Genomic DNA, 13068 nt, shown 5'->3' with positions numbered 1-13068 from the left:
ATAATTTTAATTTACCAAGTTTCCGGATAATGCTGTGAGAAGACCAGGCATGACTACCCCCCTCCTCCCAAGTCACCAGTCCCAGGAATAGCCTATAGGTAACCACAGGAATGGGAAGGGATCTTATCTCAGGATGGGGCATCTGTGCTGGGCAGCCCACAGACCTTGTAGTAAAACATACATGGCATAGAAAATACCTACCATTCCTGAGGTCTACAGATAGCCTGCGCAATATTAGTTAGCCAATCACTTTATAACAAGCTTTCCCTTGCTGAATGTCACCCAATCCTGTAACTGCTAAACTGGAAATTTTCCGAACTTTACTGTAACCCAAAATAAAAACCCCTCTCTCCCTGAGCTTGGGGCTGTATACTCTGAACTGCTGCATCAGTGATGGTGTGGGCCCCGGGCTCGAGCTTGTAATAAAGACCCTACTGCGTTTGCATTGGGATCAGCTCCTTGGTGGTCTTTGGGGTTCTGTGAGACTTGGGCATAACAGCTGTTGTCCTTGAACTATATTTGTAGATCCATTATGTTAGATGTATATGCTTTTCTCCAAAGGATGTTTCTCATACTGAAGGACTCAAGCTAACTGTGATTTCATTTTGAATTTTAGGCCCCACGTGAAAATAAGTTCTCTCAGTACTTTTCCAGAAAGCAGAAGGACATGGGCAGAGATGAGGAAGTGGGCAAGATGAGACAGACTCATGAACCCACCCTGTTGTAAAAAGTGACCAGGCCTGCACTTGCAAGATACCGTTACCTAGCAACCTATCCAGATGGCCCCACTTCCCTTTCCAGATAGCCCCTGGTTTGTGACCAAAGTCACATAGCCCCACTTCTCAGAAAAACCACAGGATGTGCTGATTGCTCTTCCCACCCTTGGCAATGGCCAAAGCAGCACATAACAGGACATTCCAGGCGTGACTCATGATCGGATATCCTCTAGATGGCCGGGGCAGTACCACCGGTTTTGGTGCCTAAAATAGACCAATCATTTTGAAAGTCAACTTCCCTATAGACCCTTTTACTCAATCCTGTAATGGCAAGGCATGTAACTCCCTGCTTGTGGTTTCTCCCTATAAAAACCCAAAGCTTTTATTCCTTGGGGCTGTCTCCTGCTTGAATGCTAGCCAGCCCCATTACCTGTTGGCCTGAATAAACCTCTTGTTGTTGCATTGATCTGGCCTCCGAGTCTCCTTTGAGCACCTTCCCAGTAATTGGGTCCCAAACTGGGTCCAACAGTACTATGGCAGACATGCCATAGTGTAATGGGTTCGGTGACACGCTTATTAATAGTCTTTGCCAACGTAATTAGCTAAGATGAAACAAACAAACAAAATGAATATTCTAAAGTTGCTGCCAGTGAGTCACCCCCTTGGGTCATCTCCTGCCTTTCAATGTGAGTAGAACTTGAGACCTGTCTCTAACTGACACACTACTGCACATGTGATGGATTGTCACGGCTATAACTCAGCTGCATCATCCTAGGGCTATGCATTAACAACTGCAAAGATGTTTTCTCTTTGTCCAAGAAAATGGCCACATGATTTCAGAAAGCTTCTGCTGGCACCTCAGACTTAATCCAGTGGCTGGTAGGAGGCTGGAGCTCTTCAACCCTGCAATTGTAAGGAAGTACATTATGCCACCACCTAAGTGTGCTTGGGAGGGCATCCAGATAAGTGTCAGGGCTTGCCTGACCCTATGGGGTCTTTTGCATAACTTTCAGATGTCAGCTGAGACCATAGGCACCTAATATTTACCTGGGCTGGACATCAGCAATGACCTGTTACTGTGGTTGGAGGGCTGCCATGGTTTGAATGTGAAATGTTCATAGGCTCATGTGTCTCAACACTTGGTCTCTGCTAGTGGCACTGTCTGGGAAGGTTATGGAACTATCAGGAGGCGGAGCTTTGCTGGAGGACATATGTCACCTAGGACAGGCTTTGAGGGCTTATAGCTCAGTCTTATCTTCCTTTCTGGACCGCTGATCTAATATGTTGAACTGGCTTCATGCTCTTATGGCCATACCTTCCTTGACATGGAAAGGAAAACCAAAATATGCTTTCTTCCCTAACTGTTTTCTATTAACTTAAGCAGTTACCAGCCTGTGTAGATGGAGGTGACCCAGACATTACTTTTTAAGAATGAATGACAAAGAACTTGTATGCGGTATGCTAAAATTGATTGGCCTGGCAGCCTTGGCTCACACCTTTGATCCCAGAAGCATTTGGATCTCTGAGTTCAAGGCCAGCCTGGTCTACAGAGCCAGTTCCAGGACAGGTTTACAGTGAGAAAGCATGTCTTAAAAAACTAAAAACAACCAATCAAGCCAAACCAAAAAAATCTGCCTAATTGTTACTGTGGTATACCTTACATATACAGATCTTAACGGTGAATTCAATAGAGGCAAATGATTATATAGAATCATGCATTTATCACCTGAAGTTATAGGACTTTTTTTTTTCTCACTTTGTAAAGCTCTCTCTTGATTTTTAAAGCCAGTTCTCAGTTCTTCCTGTTCTATGAAGAAACAGAACGAGTTATATACTATATATCTGGGTTCAGATTCTTTCAATATAAAAATTTCTGATTTATCCATATTGTCCATGTTTTGTTGACTTGTATTTTATTGCTGGGTTTAATTCCACTGCATAAGCATTGTAGTTTTTAAATCTCAATTTTATTTCTAGTGTGTAGTCATTGAGAATGGGAATATGCCTCCATGAGACTGGGTTGTAGGTAAGCCTGTAAGGCATTTTCTTAGTGATTGATGGGGAGGGCCCAGTCCATTGTGGGTGGGAGCATCCATGGGTTGGTGGTCCTGGGTTCTGTAAGAAAGCAGGCCGAGCAAGCCACAAGGAACAAGCCAGTAAGCAGCACCCCTCCATAGCCTCTATATCAGCTCCTGCCTCCAAGTTCTTGCCCTGCTTGAGTTCCTGTCCTGACTTCCTTTGATAATAATAAACCCCTCTTCCCCAGCTTGCTTTTGATCATGCTGTTTCATTGTATCCTTAGTAACCCTAATTAAGATAGTACCTTAATGTGGTAACTTATCTCCATCAATCATCAGTTAGTTACAAAAATGCTCAGCATGAAAAATTATAGGGGCTTCAGGTTAAAAAATGAAAATTTCCCACAAAACCCACTTCTCCTCTCTTTTCTTCAAATCTCATTCCTTAGAGGTTAAAATAGAATCAAGAGGGAGTTATGTTTCCAAATTGTCAGTGTGTAGGAGGAGCACAGTATTGCTGGAGGGGCAGAACTTCACTACTGACTATGAATTAGTAGAGGCTCAATTATAACGACAATTAAGTTCTTTTTTTCTAGGTATTCCCAACCTCAATACTTTGCTACTGTCTCCAAGGGAGTTACTTTAAGAGTGAAAGGCCATTGTGTTTCTCAGGGAGTCTGGAATTCTGTTAACGGAAAATAACATACAAGTATAGGATTCTTAGATAATTAGATCGTTCTAATTGGAAGTAATTCTCAATATGCATATTCCACACCTTTGTAAGCTTGCAAGGAAACTTGTTTTGTAAGATTGGGCCTCTTTGATGGATAGCGATGGTTTATTAGGTTACCAGGCTGATTCATTATTTAGGTTCAATAGAAAGATTACTAAAGGGGCTGGAAAGATGGTTCAGAGGTTAAGAGCACTGGCTGTTCTTCCAAAGGTCCTGAGTTCAATTCCTAGCAACCAATGCTGGCTCATAACCATTTAGTAAGATCTTCTAGTGTGCAGGCATACATGCAGGCAGAATGCTCTATAAATAATAAATAAATCTTAAACAAAAAGATTACTAAAAAAAAAAAAAAGAGTTATCCTTTGGATTCTGCCCAGTGGGTTGAATACTGAGTAAACTGAATATGTACAGAAGAAAAGGAACTTGAGATTGATGAAGAGCTGATTTTTTTTTTTTAATTCTTCTTTTGAGCTTAGCCTTTAGTGGCTGAACCATTCCCTAGCCCAGGAGATGATGTTTTTAAAAGGCTTATGGTATTGGCTACAAATCTAAAATCTGTATCTGCTATACGGAGATAAGGTTAACTGTGACAGGAGAGACAATATACCTCAGCAGATTAGATAAAAATAAAGAGATTACGAAAAACACATGATAATGATAAACAAGACATTTATTTTTCATATTCATTTGGGGGAAAGGGAAAAAGTCAGTTTGCCCTTTCAAGTGCTGGTCCTTCCAGAAGAATTTCCACTTACCCTACAGAGTTGGATAGAATTCTTGATTAGAGAGGGTTTTTACTCTGAATTCGTAAGAACTCCCTTTGAGGAGAGTGCTCACAGAGTAAGCCTCTGTGAGCAGCTTCGCTGGTGCACAGCCAGGCTCCCTCTCTGAGTGAAGCTCTTTCCACACTGGCCACAGAGATAGGGTGTTTCTCCTGTGTGGACTTTTCCATGCAGAATGCAATTCCCCCTGGTGTGGAAGCTCTTCCTGCAGTGGGAACATGCGTAGGGCTTCAGGCCTGTGTGAACTCTGATGTGGACAATTAAGCTTCCTTTCTGACTGAAGGCTTTCCCACACTGGTCGCACCTGTACGGCTTCTCGCCACTGTGGACTCTCCGGTGGACAGCAAGGTTGCTTTGATTCCTGAAGCTTCTCTGGCAAATGGCACACTCATAGGGTTTCTGTCCAGTGTGGAGTCTCTCGTGGACAGCTAGGCTGCCTCGCTGACTAAAGCTTTTCCCACACTCTTTGCACTGGTAGGGCTTCTCGCCTGTGTGGATTCGCTGATGGGTAACTAGATTGCCTTTGGCCCTGAAGCTTTTCCCACACTGGGTGCACTCAAAGGGCTTCTGACCAGTATGGATTCTCTCATGCAATGTGAGGCTACCTTTCTGCCGGAAAGATTTCCCACATTCCTGGCAATCATAGACCTTCTGTCTCACTCCAGGTGAGTCTTCCTGGAGTGTCTTAGAATCTGGGGACTTTTGTTCCAGCTTCTCTCTTCTGAAAGAACTCTGGAAATCCCAGCTTGAGGATCCTGTAGCCTCTGAATGATCATACTTGTGGGCTTCTGTCATCACATCTGGTAAAATGAGAGGGAAGTCATGTAAGATGCACCAATATGCTGAGTGAGAAGAACAGGGAAAAGAAGAAACATAATCCTTAGAGGGCTGATTATGTGCCAGGCATTATACTAAGAACTCTGCACAGATGACTAGACTTGAAAATCACCCTGAGATGGCTAAGAACAGGAGAGCATAGGGAGGGTACTATCAATAGGTGAATTATCTGGGATTCAAATATTAGCACACTCCATGGCTATATGCTGCCTTTAAATTTAGTGTAGCCTTCCAAAGTCTTGGAAAGGTGACACTATTATGGTTATTCTTTTGAGGGGGTGCTGGGAATTGAACCTAGGTCACCTGGAAGAGTAGCCAGTGCTCTTAATCACTGAACCATCTCTCAGGACTAACACAATTATTTTATAAGGAAAAAAAGGGATCATAAGGGCAGGCAGTGGTGGTGGTGCACACCTTTAATCCTAGCACTCAGGAGGCAGAGGCAGAGGCAGGTAGATTTCTGGGAGTTTAAGATCAGCCTGGTCTACAAAATTAGTTCCAGGACAGCCAAGGCTACACAGAGAAAGGAAAGAAAGGGGCTCATAAAATTATATAGAGAATCACAGAGACTTTAACCTAAGTTTTAGCTAATTCCCAAACAGGTGTGGAGTGAGGATACGAAGGGACTAAAGCTTTAAACCTTAAAAGCACCCCTTTAAAAAAGGCATAGAGTCATGCAAAGGAGAGACACATTCAAATGAGAGCCTTACACTCACCGGCTTCATGAAAGCCTATTCTAGTCTGCTCTCCTGACAGTACAGTTTATGATCTCAAAAAAGCAGCAGCATAATTTCAGATATTTTATGTCTATGCCTTGAATTCTAAAAAGATGCAGCTTATTGCCTATCTGCTTATACAGATGAAAAGTCGGAAGCTTAAGGAAGTTATGTAACCTCTTTAATGATACAAATAGGACTGGAATTTCTTCTCTTAAAGCCCATGTTCTTCTCAGCCTACTAAGCTATGGTAAAACTGAACAAGTATATTCATTTTCATCCTAGATTAGTTTCTTCCTTGTTTGTCTCTTTCTCACACTGTGATAGAGCGGAGAGTTAAGACACTCATTCAGCCTGAGACAACCTCAAGATTACCTGCACATCAATTTATTTTCTTTTTCTTTTTTATTCAAGACCGTTTCGCTGTGTAGCCCTGGCTGTCCTGGAACTCGCTCTGTAGACCAGGCTGGAACTGTGCCTCTGCCTCCCAAGTGCTGGGATTAAAGGCATTCGCCACCATGCCCAGCTAATTCTGTTGTATTAACCGAGTAGCTAACCCTTCTACCCTTTCAGCTGTATATCCATTTCAGTTGTATAACCATTTGCTTGCTTTGTTTTGACTATCATTTCCAATTCCAGCTTGCAGGCTTATCCTGCAACTCTGAAGAACAGTGAATCATCTTCTGCTCCTGAGAATAGGGACTCTGAAGGCATCCCAGCAACCAGCTGACTCACTCACTGAAAAATGCTACATTCTGCGCATATCTTCCATGACAGTCCAGCAGGGTAGCTGTTGGAAACCCAAACATGTCCACTCCTGCTGTATGACTTTAATCACCACCTCTTCATATGATTCTTCCATGGGCTGGTCTTGAGTACCTGAGGGACAGAAAAAAATAAACGAAAAAAACAACAAGCAATAAAGGGCAGAACTGATAACTGACATCAGTTTGAAGTGTAAACAAAGAAAGAGGGACTGCTTGAGGTAATATCAGTGTAAAGTAGGCTAAAGATAGCAGGACTGGCTGAACAAAAAATGATTCTAGGAGCAAAGAGACAGTAGAAAGCAGACATCATGTAAGCATGGACTTCCTACTGTTATTCCCCAGGTACGAGTCACTTCTGTTTGTACTTTGGTCTTGACATCAGATTGGGGTCTTTTACCTCCCAGGCAACTGCTGCTGCTTTTACTCCCCAAGCTTAAGAGTTTATACACTTTATGTAGTGACACACAATATAATCTTTGTTTCAGTATGTCCAGTCAAAATGCTGGACTTCTAACTTAATGAATTAGCAATCTGATGCTACAATTGTTTTATTTTTATTTTTTATATTTTTTGAGACAGGGTTTCTTTGTGTACCTTGGCTGTCCTGGACTCACTTTGCAGATCAGACTGGCCTTGAACTCACATAGATCTATCTGCCTCTGCCTCCCTGAGGGACTAAAGGTGTGTGCCACCACACACACACAGCTAATTCTCTGTTTTATTAACCAAGTAGCTAACTCTTACACCCATACCCGTTCAGTTGAATATAGTGATGACAAGAAATCTTATTTGAAGGATTCACTTCCAACGTGAAACACAAGCTATAAAGGGCTCCCCTATCAGTGTGCAAACACATTCACTTAGAAATATAAGACATTTTAAAAATAAAACCAACAAGAAAACCCTGCACATTCACAAAGAAAAGCACATGGTGCCTCCTCCCTGGGGCTGGGCTTTTCACTGGAGTGTCTAGAAAACATGGTTAAGTCAAAAGAAACGAGCAGAGTGTATACCTCCAGCCCTCGGCCTGCTAAAAGGTATCCAACAACTATCCATCAGCTGTCTCCCGACTCTCCATGATTAATAGCAAGAAACTGACAGCAGGAAATTGCCAAGGCAGAGCTGTGATCTCAAGTCAGAGCAATCAAAATTCTTGAAGACATTGGAAGAAAGTGGTTTCATGAGACAAAACGTTGCTTTTCCTATCAGAAATGCTATCACAGCTCAGAACGAGGCTCTGAGAGACTTGGATTCTTGGCGTGGTTCCCTCAGTGTATGACCTGGGGCAAAGCAACCTAACAGCCCCGACTCTAGTTTCTTCACTTACTAAACAAGCTGACAGTGTCTCATTAGATAGCTATCGGAAGAACAGATGACCAGAAAGTGAGGGATCTCTAACATTTGAGACACACCCTACAAATTCAAGGCCTAAAATGGGGCATCCATAGGAGAGAGGGGCTGGAGGACACAAGGGGTGATCTGTAGGGTCTGGGGGAAACTCTAACGAGGCATTTTAAGGAGCGATTAGGAGTTTGTGGGTGAGGGTGGGTTTCCCCTACGCTGGATGCCACTCCCTTCTCATCTTCCTACGTGAGGAGTCTGAACCTCCTGGCCTAGCTGGACCTTCCTGTGGCCCCTCCCAAGCTCGCGGGGCCCCAGCCTCCCAGGGGTTCCCCGGACATCGCAGCGGGGCCCTTCCGCAGTAGACTGCGGCTCACCCACTCTCCCACCAGCGCACCCTTGTCTGCAGCTGCCGACTGCGGCCTGAACGGCCGGCCTGGCCTGCTCAAACACCCTGGCCGGGGCAGCTGGCTCACGACACAGCCCCCTCTCCCGGGCGCAGACACCCGGCCTCGGCCTCACTCACCGCAGCGGCGCGCGCCCGCAGACAGACAAAGCCGGCGCCGAGCCCGTAGCAGCCCCAGCAACGCTGCGCGTCGCTGGACCACAACTCCCAGGAGCCCGCGCGCGCCCCGGGGCACTGTGGGAAGGGCCGCCGCGGTGCTGCGGCAGAAACACGAACCGCTATTGCGACGCTGGCTGTTTCAGATAGAGAGGGGCGCCGACCCGTGGAGGAGCGGTAGTTGGGGGATGCTGAGGACGTCAAACCTTGCAAGATTCAGGGTTCTCTGCCGGGGACGAGTATTTCGGATAAAGAATCAGGAACACTCGTTAGCCCGTTTAATACGTTTTCTCACCCAAAAGATGGACGGGGCGCTGCCGAACTTTGTAATTTAGGCACCACCCCGACTAGTTGCGTGACTCAGGGCGGGAATCTTACTGGTGGGGAGCCCTGGACAGACAGCTCCAGGACCCTACAGGGCACCTACACGGGGCCCGGAAGACCTTCGGAGCCAAAGGAACGCGAGGAAACCGTATTCCCTGAGGTGGCATTAACGTTTTCCTCTGAAGTAGTGTGACCCAGTAGTTGAGATTTGAACAACTCTAGAAGTCACAGAGCGGATGGGAGAGTAGCCCTTTTCCACGGAGCTGCCTCTGGAGAGCAGCAGCAGCTGGGTAGCTGCGTAGTCCTTGGCCCTTTTAGAGGGTGGCGGCCATTGAATACCCATAAAAATAAAAGCTCTCCGAAATGTCTCAAACTTCCATCGACTGCACTTATCTATATGCGTTTGTAATGGCTGTTCTATAGGACAGCCATTGGTCTCACTTTGAAGCCGTGACTTCTTCGGTGTCCCCTCCCCACCTCCTCTTATCTTATTGAATGAAGAGGACACCTTAAGAAATGTTTCCTTTTGCAGTGCCCTGTGTTCTTTACCCAAAACTGCGTGTGTTAGGGGTGGGCAAAACATTTGACTTCACAGAATATCTCTATTCTGTGGGACCAGATGTGGGATTAGGACACATTTTAGATCTAGCCAAGAAAAGAGTTGACAAAGCTTTGGTAGGAAGAGATGGCTGTGAAGAGAGACTGTAATCTCCTTTCCTTCATAATTCTGCAGATTCCCTTAAAGAGGCTTGGGGAAAGGGGTACATTTACTTTTTGAAAATTGGATCACATCTTGTTTATTGTGTGTGGATGTGTGCGGTTCCTTGCCGTGGCTCTGGAGGACAGGGAACCATTAGTATGAATGGGTTCTCCCTTTCCATGGAGAACCCATGGATGGAACTCAGGTCCTCAGGCTTGACAGCAAGTGTTATTACCTACCAACCGTCTTACAGGCCCAGTTCCATTTGATAGAATGGGTTGAAAGACTCAGATTTTCCCTAGATCTTGAATGGGGCAGAGTTCTTAGTTACCACCTGCATCTTAAGGCTTGCTCATCAAGAAGGAGGACACAGAGTGAGGACTGGAGCGAAATTCTGTCGGTGTAGTTTAAATGCTTATTAAAGACATCCCCTCCTGGCACTTTAGAACATTAGGGGAGGGAATGAGAGTTCAGAAAACGATGTAACGACAGTCTCACTATTTGGATGAAAAAAGTGTTCAGCGAACTCCTGTGCTGATACTTTCCAGATGGACTAAATCTGGAATATAAACACAGACCTGTAAAAGACCTAGAAGAATAATTCAATTAGTGTTGCAACCATGATAACAAGACAAAAACAATGAAGAAAAAGATTAAAATTCAACATTCTTTGTCCAACACCATTAAATGATGACAACACATGACAAAGCTGTTGCAGGATTTTTGATTAATGTACATAGAAAACCTAATTGTTAGCAAAATATAAAAGCTTAAACAGATGTCAGGTGAACTTAGGTGTGTCCTGAAGAGATGCAGTTTGACTATGCTTCTGAAAGTCTCCGTAGATAATGCTAAATAATGGAAAGTTCCTGCCTATTTCAAGGCAAGTTACTTGGTCTTTGCTGTATCACCCAAGGGAACTACCTCATCATAAAGGTGAAATGGACTAGGCTTGGAGCACCAGCCTCCTCCCCAACCTCATGACAGTGACATGGTTCAACTTGCCAAGGAGCCCTTTCTCTCTCTCTCTCTCTCTCCCTGTATGTGTGTGTCTGTGTGTGTGTGTGATAAAACAGTATTCTAGGAAAGAGAAATAAGGAGCCCTTATGGGTTTAGAGGAGCTCAAGAGAAAGGTAGACTAGCTAGGTAAAAAAACACAAAAAGTGATTTCTAAAAAGCTCAGTTTGGCTGGGCACGGTGGTGCATGCCTTTATTCCCAGCGCTTGGGCAGGGGAGGCAGGCAAATCTCTTAAGCCTTAGCATTTAGGTAGCCTGCTTCTCTGTTGCCTAGTAACCTATGATATCATTGTTGGTCACCGCCCACGGGGGGCCTGGGGTAAAAGCACCCCTGCCTCTTACTTTTTTCTTTTGCTCTTGCTCTCTTGCACTCTCTTGCTCTCTCCCTCTCCCCGTCTCTCCTGCTCTCTCTCCTTTTTCTGTTGGGGGCACCCCTTCCCTTCCCCCTACCATATTTTCTTCTCCTTCCCCCCCTCTCTCATTCTTTATCCAATAAACTGCTTTCATATAATATCTGTTGTGCATAACATTTTTAACACTAAGTTTGAGGCCAGCCTGGTCTATAGAGCAAGTTCCAGAACAGCCAGGACTACACAGAGAAATCCTGTTTTGAAAACAAAAAGTGCTAGTAGTTTAGTTGTAAAATCAGGCTTGTAAATAGATATTTTGTTAAGAAAATATGGTTACCTCACTGAGCTGTCAGGTTTTTATCTCAATTTATGCCTCCTGTGTCTTTATTGGTACAAGTGTTAGAATAATTTAAAAAGATAAATATTACAAAAGCTAAGGGGAAAACCTAGTACAGATACCGTGTAAATCAATAAGACAAAGAAACAATATGCTAACAGAAATGTGGCCAACAACAGCAACATACACCAAAAGTGAATAAATAATAACGAAACTCAGTATTCATTAAAAAAAAAAAAAGAGCCAACTGAAACAACAACAAAAGATTCCCTTAGTCACTGAATGGCATCTGTAAATGGGATAGGGAAACTTAGGTTTCTGACCTTCAGTAAATCGAGATAGTCACTCTTGCTGTGTGAAATGCCCTACGGAGGATTGGTGTCATGGGTGGTAAAGAGAATTTGCTCAGAGTCCCCCAAACAACCAGAATCTGTTGTAATAAACTGCAAGGAAGACATGGACATATTTCTAGAGAGAATACTGCACAGCAGAGATGGGGTGGGGGTCCTTTATCATAGTTGGGGGAAGGGTTTCTTTGTCCTAAAATAATGCTCTCAATTATTTTAATTCTAGTTACACATTCCTGTTGGCTGTTTAAGACCATGTAGGTAGCCCCAAATTAAGTTTTTTTTTTTTTTTTTTTTTTTTTTTTTTTTTTTACCTTTTTCTTTTCATGTCAAGATATACTAAGAGTCTTTAGGGGCCGTTCTCTTACTAAGACTTTTCAGTAGTCCCTTGCTCCTCTATTTTATTTATTTATGGGCATGAGTCTTTTGCTCCCTGTATGTCTTTGTACCCCATGCACACCTGGTGCCCACTTGGTCAGAAGAATAAGATTAATAAAAACAATAAAAATAAATCCTGATTTGGAAGACTTTTTTTTTTTTAAACAACTAACTAAAAGCCCGATAAACAGCAGAAAACACAAATGCATATCTTGACAAATGTGATAAAATCATTGTCCTTTTTGCATATCTTGCTCAATGTAGATCGTAGCTTAAGAGAACCACATTGTTTTAAGCAGAGGACTGGATTTTAGTTTTGTACCAGAGTACTGAATTTTGATCTTTGGAATGTTAACAACCTTTACACTTTTTTTTTTCCTTTAATAAGTGGCAGAATAACAGAATAGGCATCTATCAACATTTTAATACAATTGAATCCAAATTGTGCTTATGGTGTAATTTAACAAACCTAAGATTTTTCTGTATGATGATGGTTGATAGGACAACTTGATAGGACTTGTCACCTAAGAGACAAGTCACCAGACACAGTTTGAGAGAGTTTTTCAATTGGGCTAGCTCTGGCATGCCTTTATTAGGTTCGTGAGGTAGGAAGACAGATCTGACAAATGGCTGGACAGCATTCTTTGGCTTGGATACTGGCAGTGCCAGTTACTCTCCCATTTAGTTTAAGGGCCTGAGGGGAAACCCATCATGGCTGTGGCAGGGTGTGAGTGAGGGTCGAAACACACCATATCCACCCCGCCTCCGTGCCTATGGTTGCTCAACAGTTTGGTTCTTTTTATAGGATGCAGTCTCCTTTTATGATGTGATATCTGGGTTCTTTGGGTCAAAGCATTGAGAAACACACACACACACACACACACACACACACACACACACACAGTGTAGCCCACGTGGTCGTCTCGCCAGCAAGAACGCACACGGACACCAGGATTCTTCTGCAGCAAGCGTTTATTCAGCAGTAATGAGAGGAAGACATAGAGCCCCAAAATGGCGCTCCTTTTATACCCTAAATGGTGACGTGTTGGTTCCTGATTGGATGCAGCCCATCAGGCCATCTTACATCACTAAGTGAGCCAATCTTTGGCTCGAATTCAGCTTTAGCGCATGCGCATAGGCAGT

General features: G+C 43.8%; 1 protein-coding gene across 5 annotated transcripts; it reads right to left on the bottom strand.

Annotated features, from left to right (window-relative positions):
* Positions 1-4119: 4119 nt before the first annotated feature.
* Positions 4120-8783, bottom strand: Znf32 (zinc finger protein 32). 5 transcript variants are annotated; one of them, XM_055604303.1, is made up of 3 exons: positions 8308-8783; positions 6542-6681; positions 4120-5049 (listed from the first exon to the last, which is right to left on the bottom strand). In XM_055604303.1, the coding sequence occupies exons 2-3, from the start codon at positions 6609-6611 to the stop codon at positions 4301-4303; spliced, it is 819 nt and encodes a 272-aa protein (XP_055460278.1). In that variant the 5' UTR covers positions 6612-6681; positions 8308-8783; the 3' UTR covers positions 4120-4300. The 5 variants fall into 5 exon arrangements, with proteins under 5 accessions (XP_055460278.1, XP_055460275.1, XP_055460277.1 ...); XM_055604300.1 differs by having other exon boundaries at positions 4120-5091; positions 8437-8783; XM_055604302.1 differs by having other exon boundaries at positions 8437-8783.
* Positions 8784-13068: the final 4285 nt, after the last annotated feature.

The sequence above is a fragment of the Psammomys obesus genome, unplaced genomic scaffold (genome assembly GCF_907164565.1).
Source record: "Psammomys obesus unplaced genomic scaffold, mPsaObe1.curated_primary_1811, whole genome shotgun sequence".
NCBI lineage: Eukaryota > Metazoa > Chordata > Mammalia > Rodentia > Muridae > Psammomys > Psammomys obesus.
The sequence above is the reverse complement of the archived record's forward strand: the minus strand, read 5'-3'. Positions and strand labels throughout refer to the sequence as shown.

Excerpts from the sequence above, each read along its gene's own strand:
- Znf32 (XM_055604300.1), bottom strand. The coding sequence starts at position 6,611 with ATGTTTGGGTTTCCAACAGCTACCCTGCTGGACTGTCATGGAAGATAT. Across the intron at positions 5,092-6,541 it reads GCAGAATGTAGCATTTTTCA|CATATTGGTGCATCTTACAT; the intron begins GTGAGTGAGTCA and ends CTTCTCACTCAG.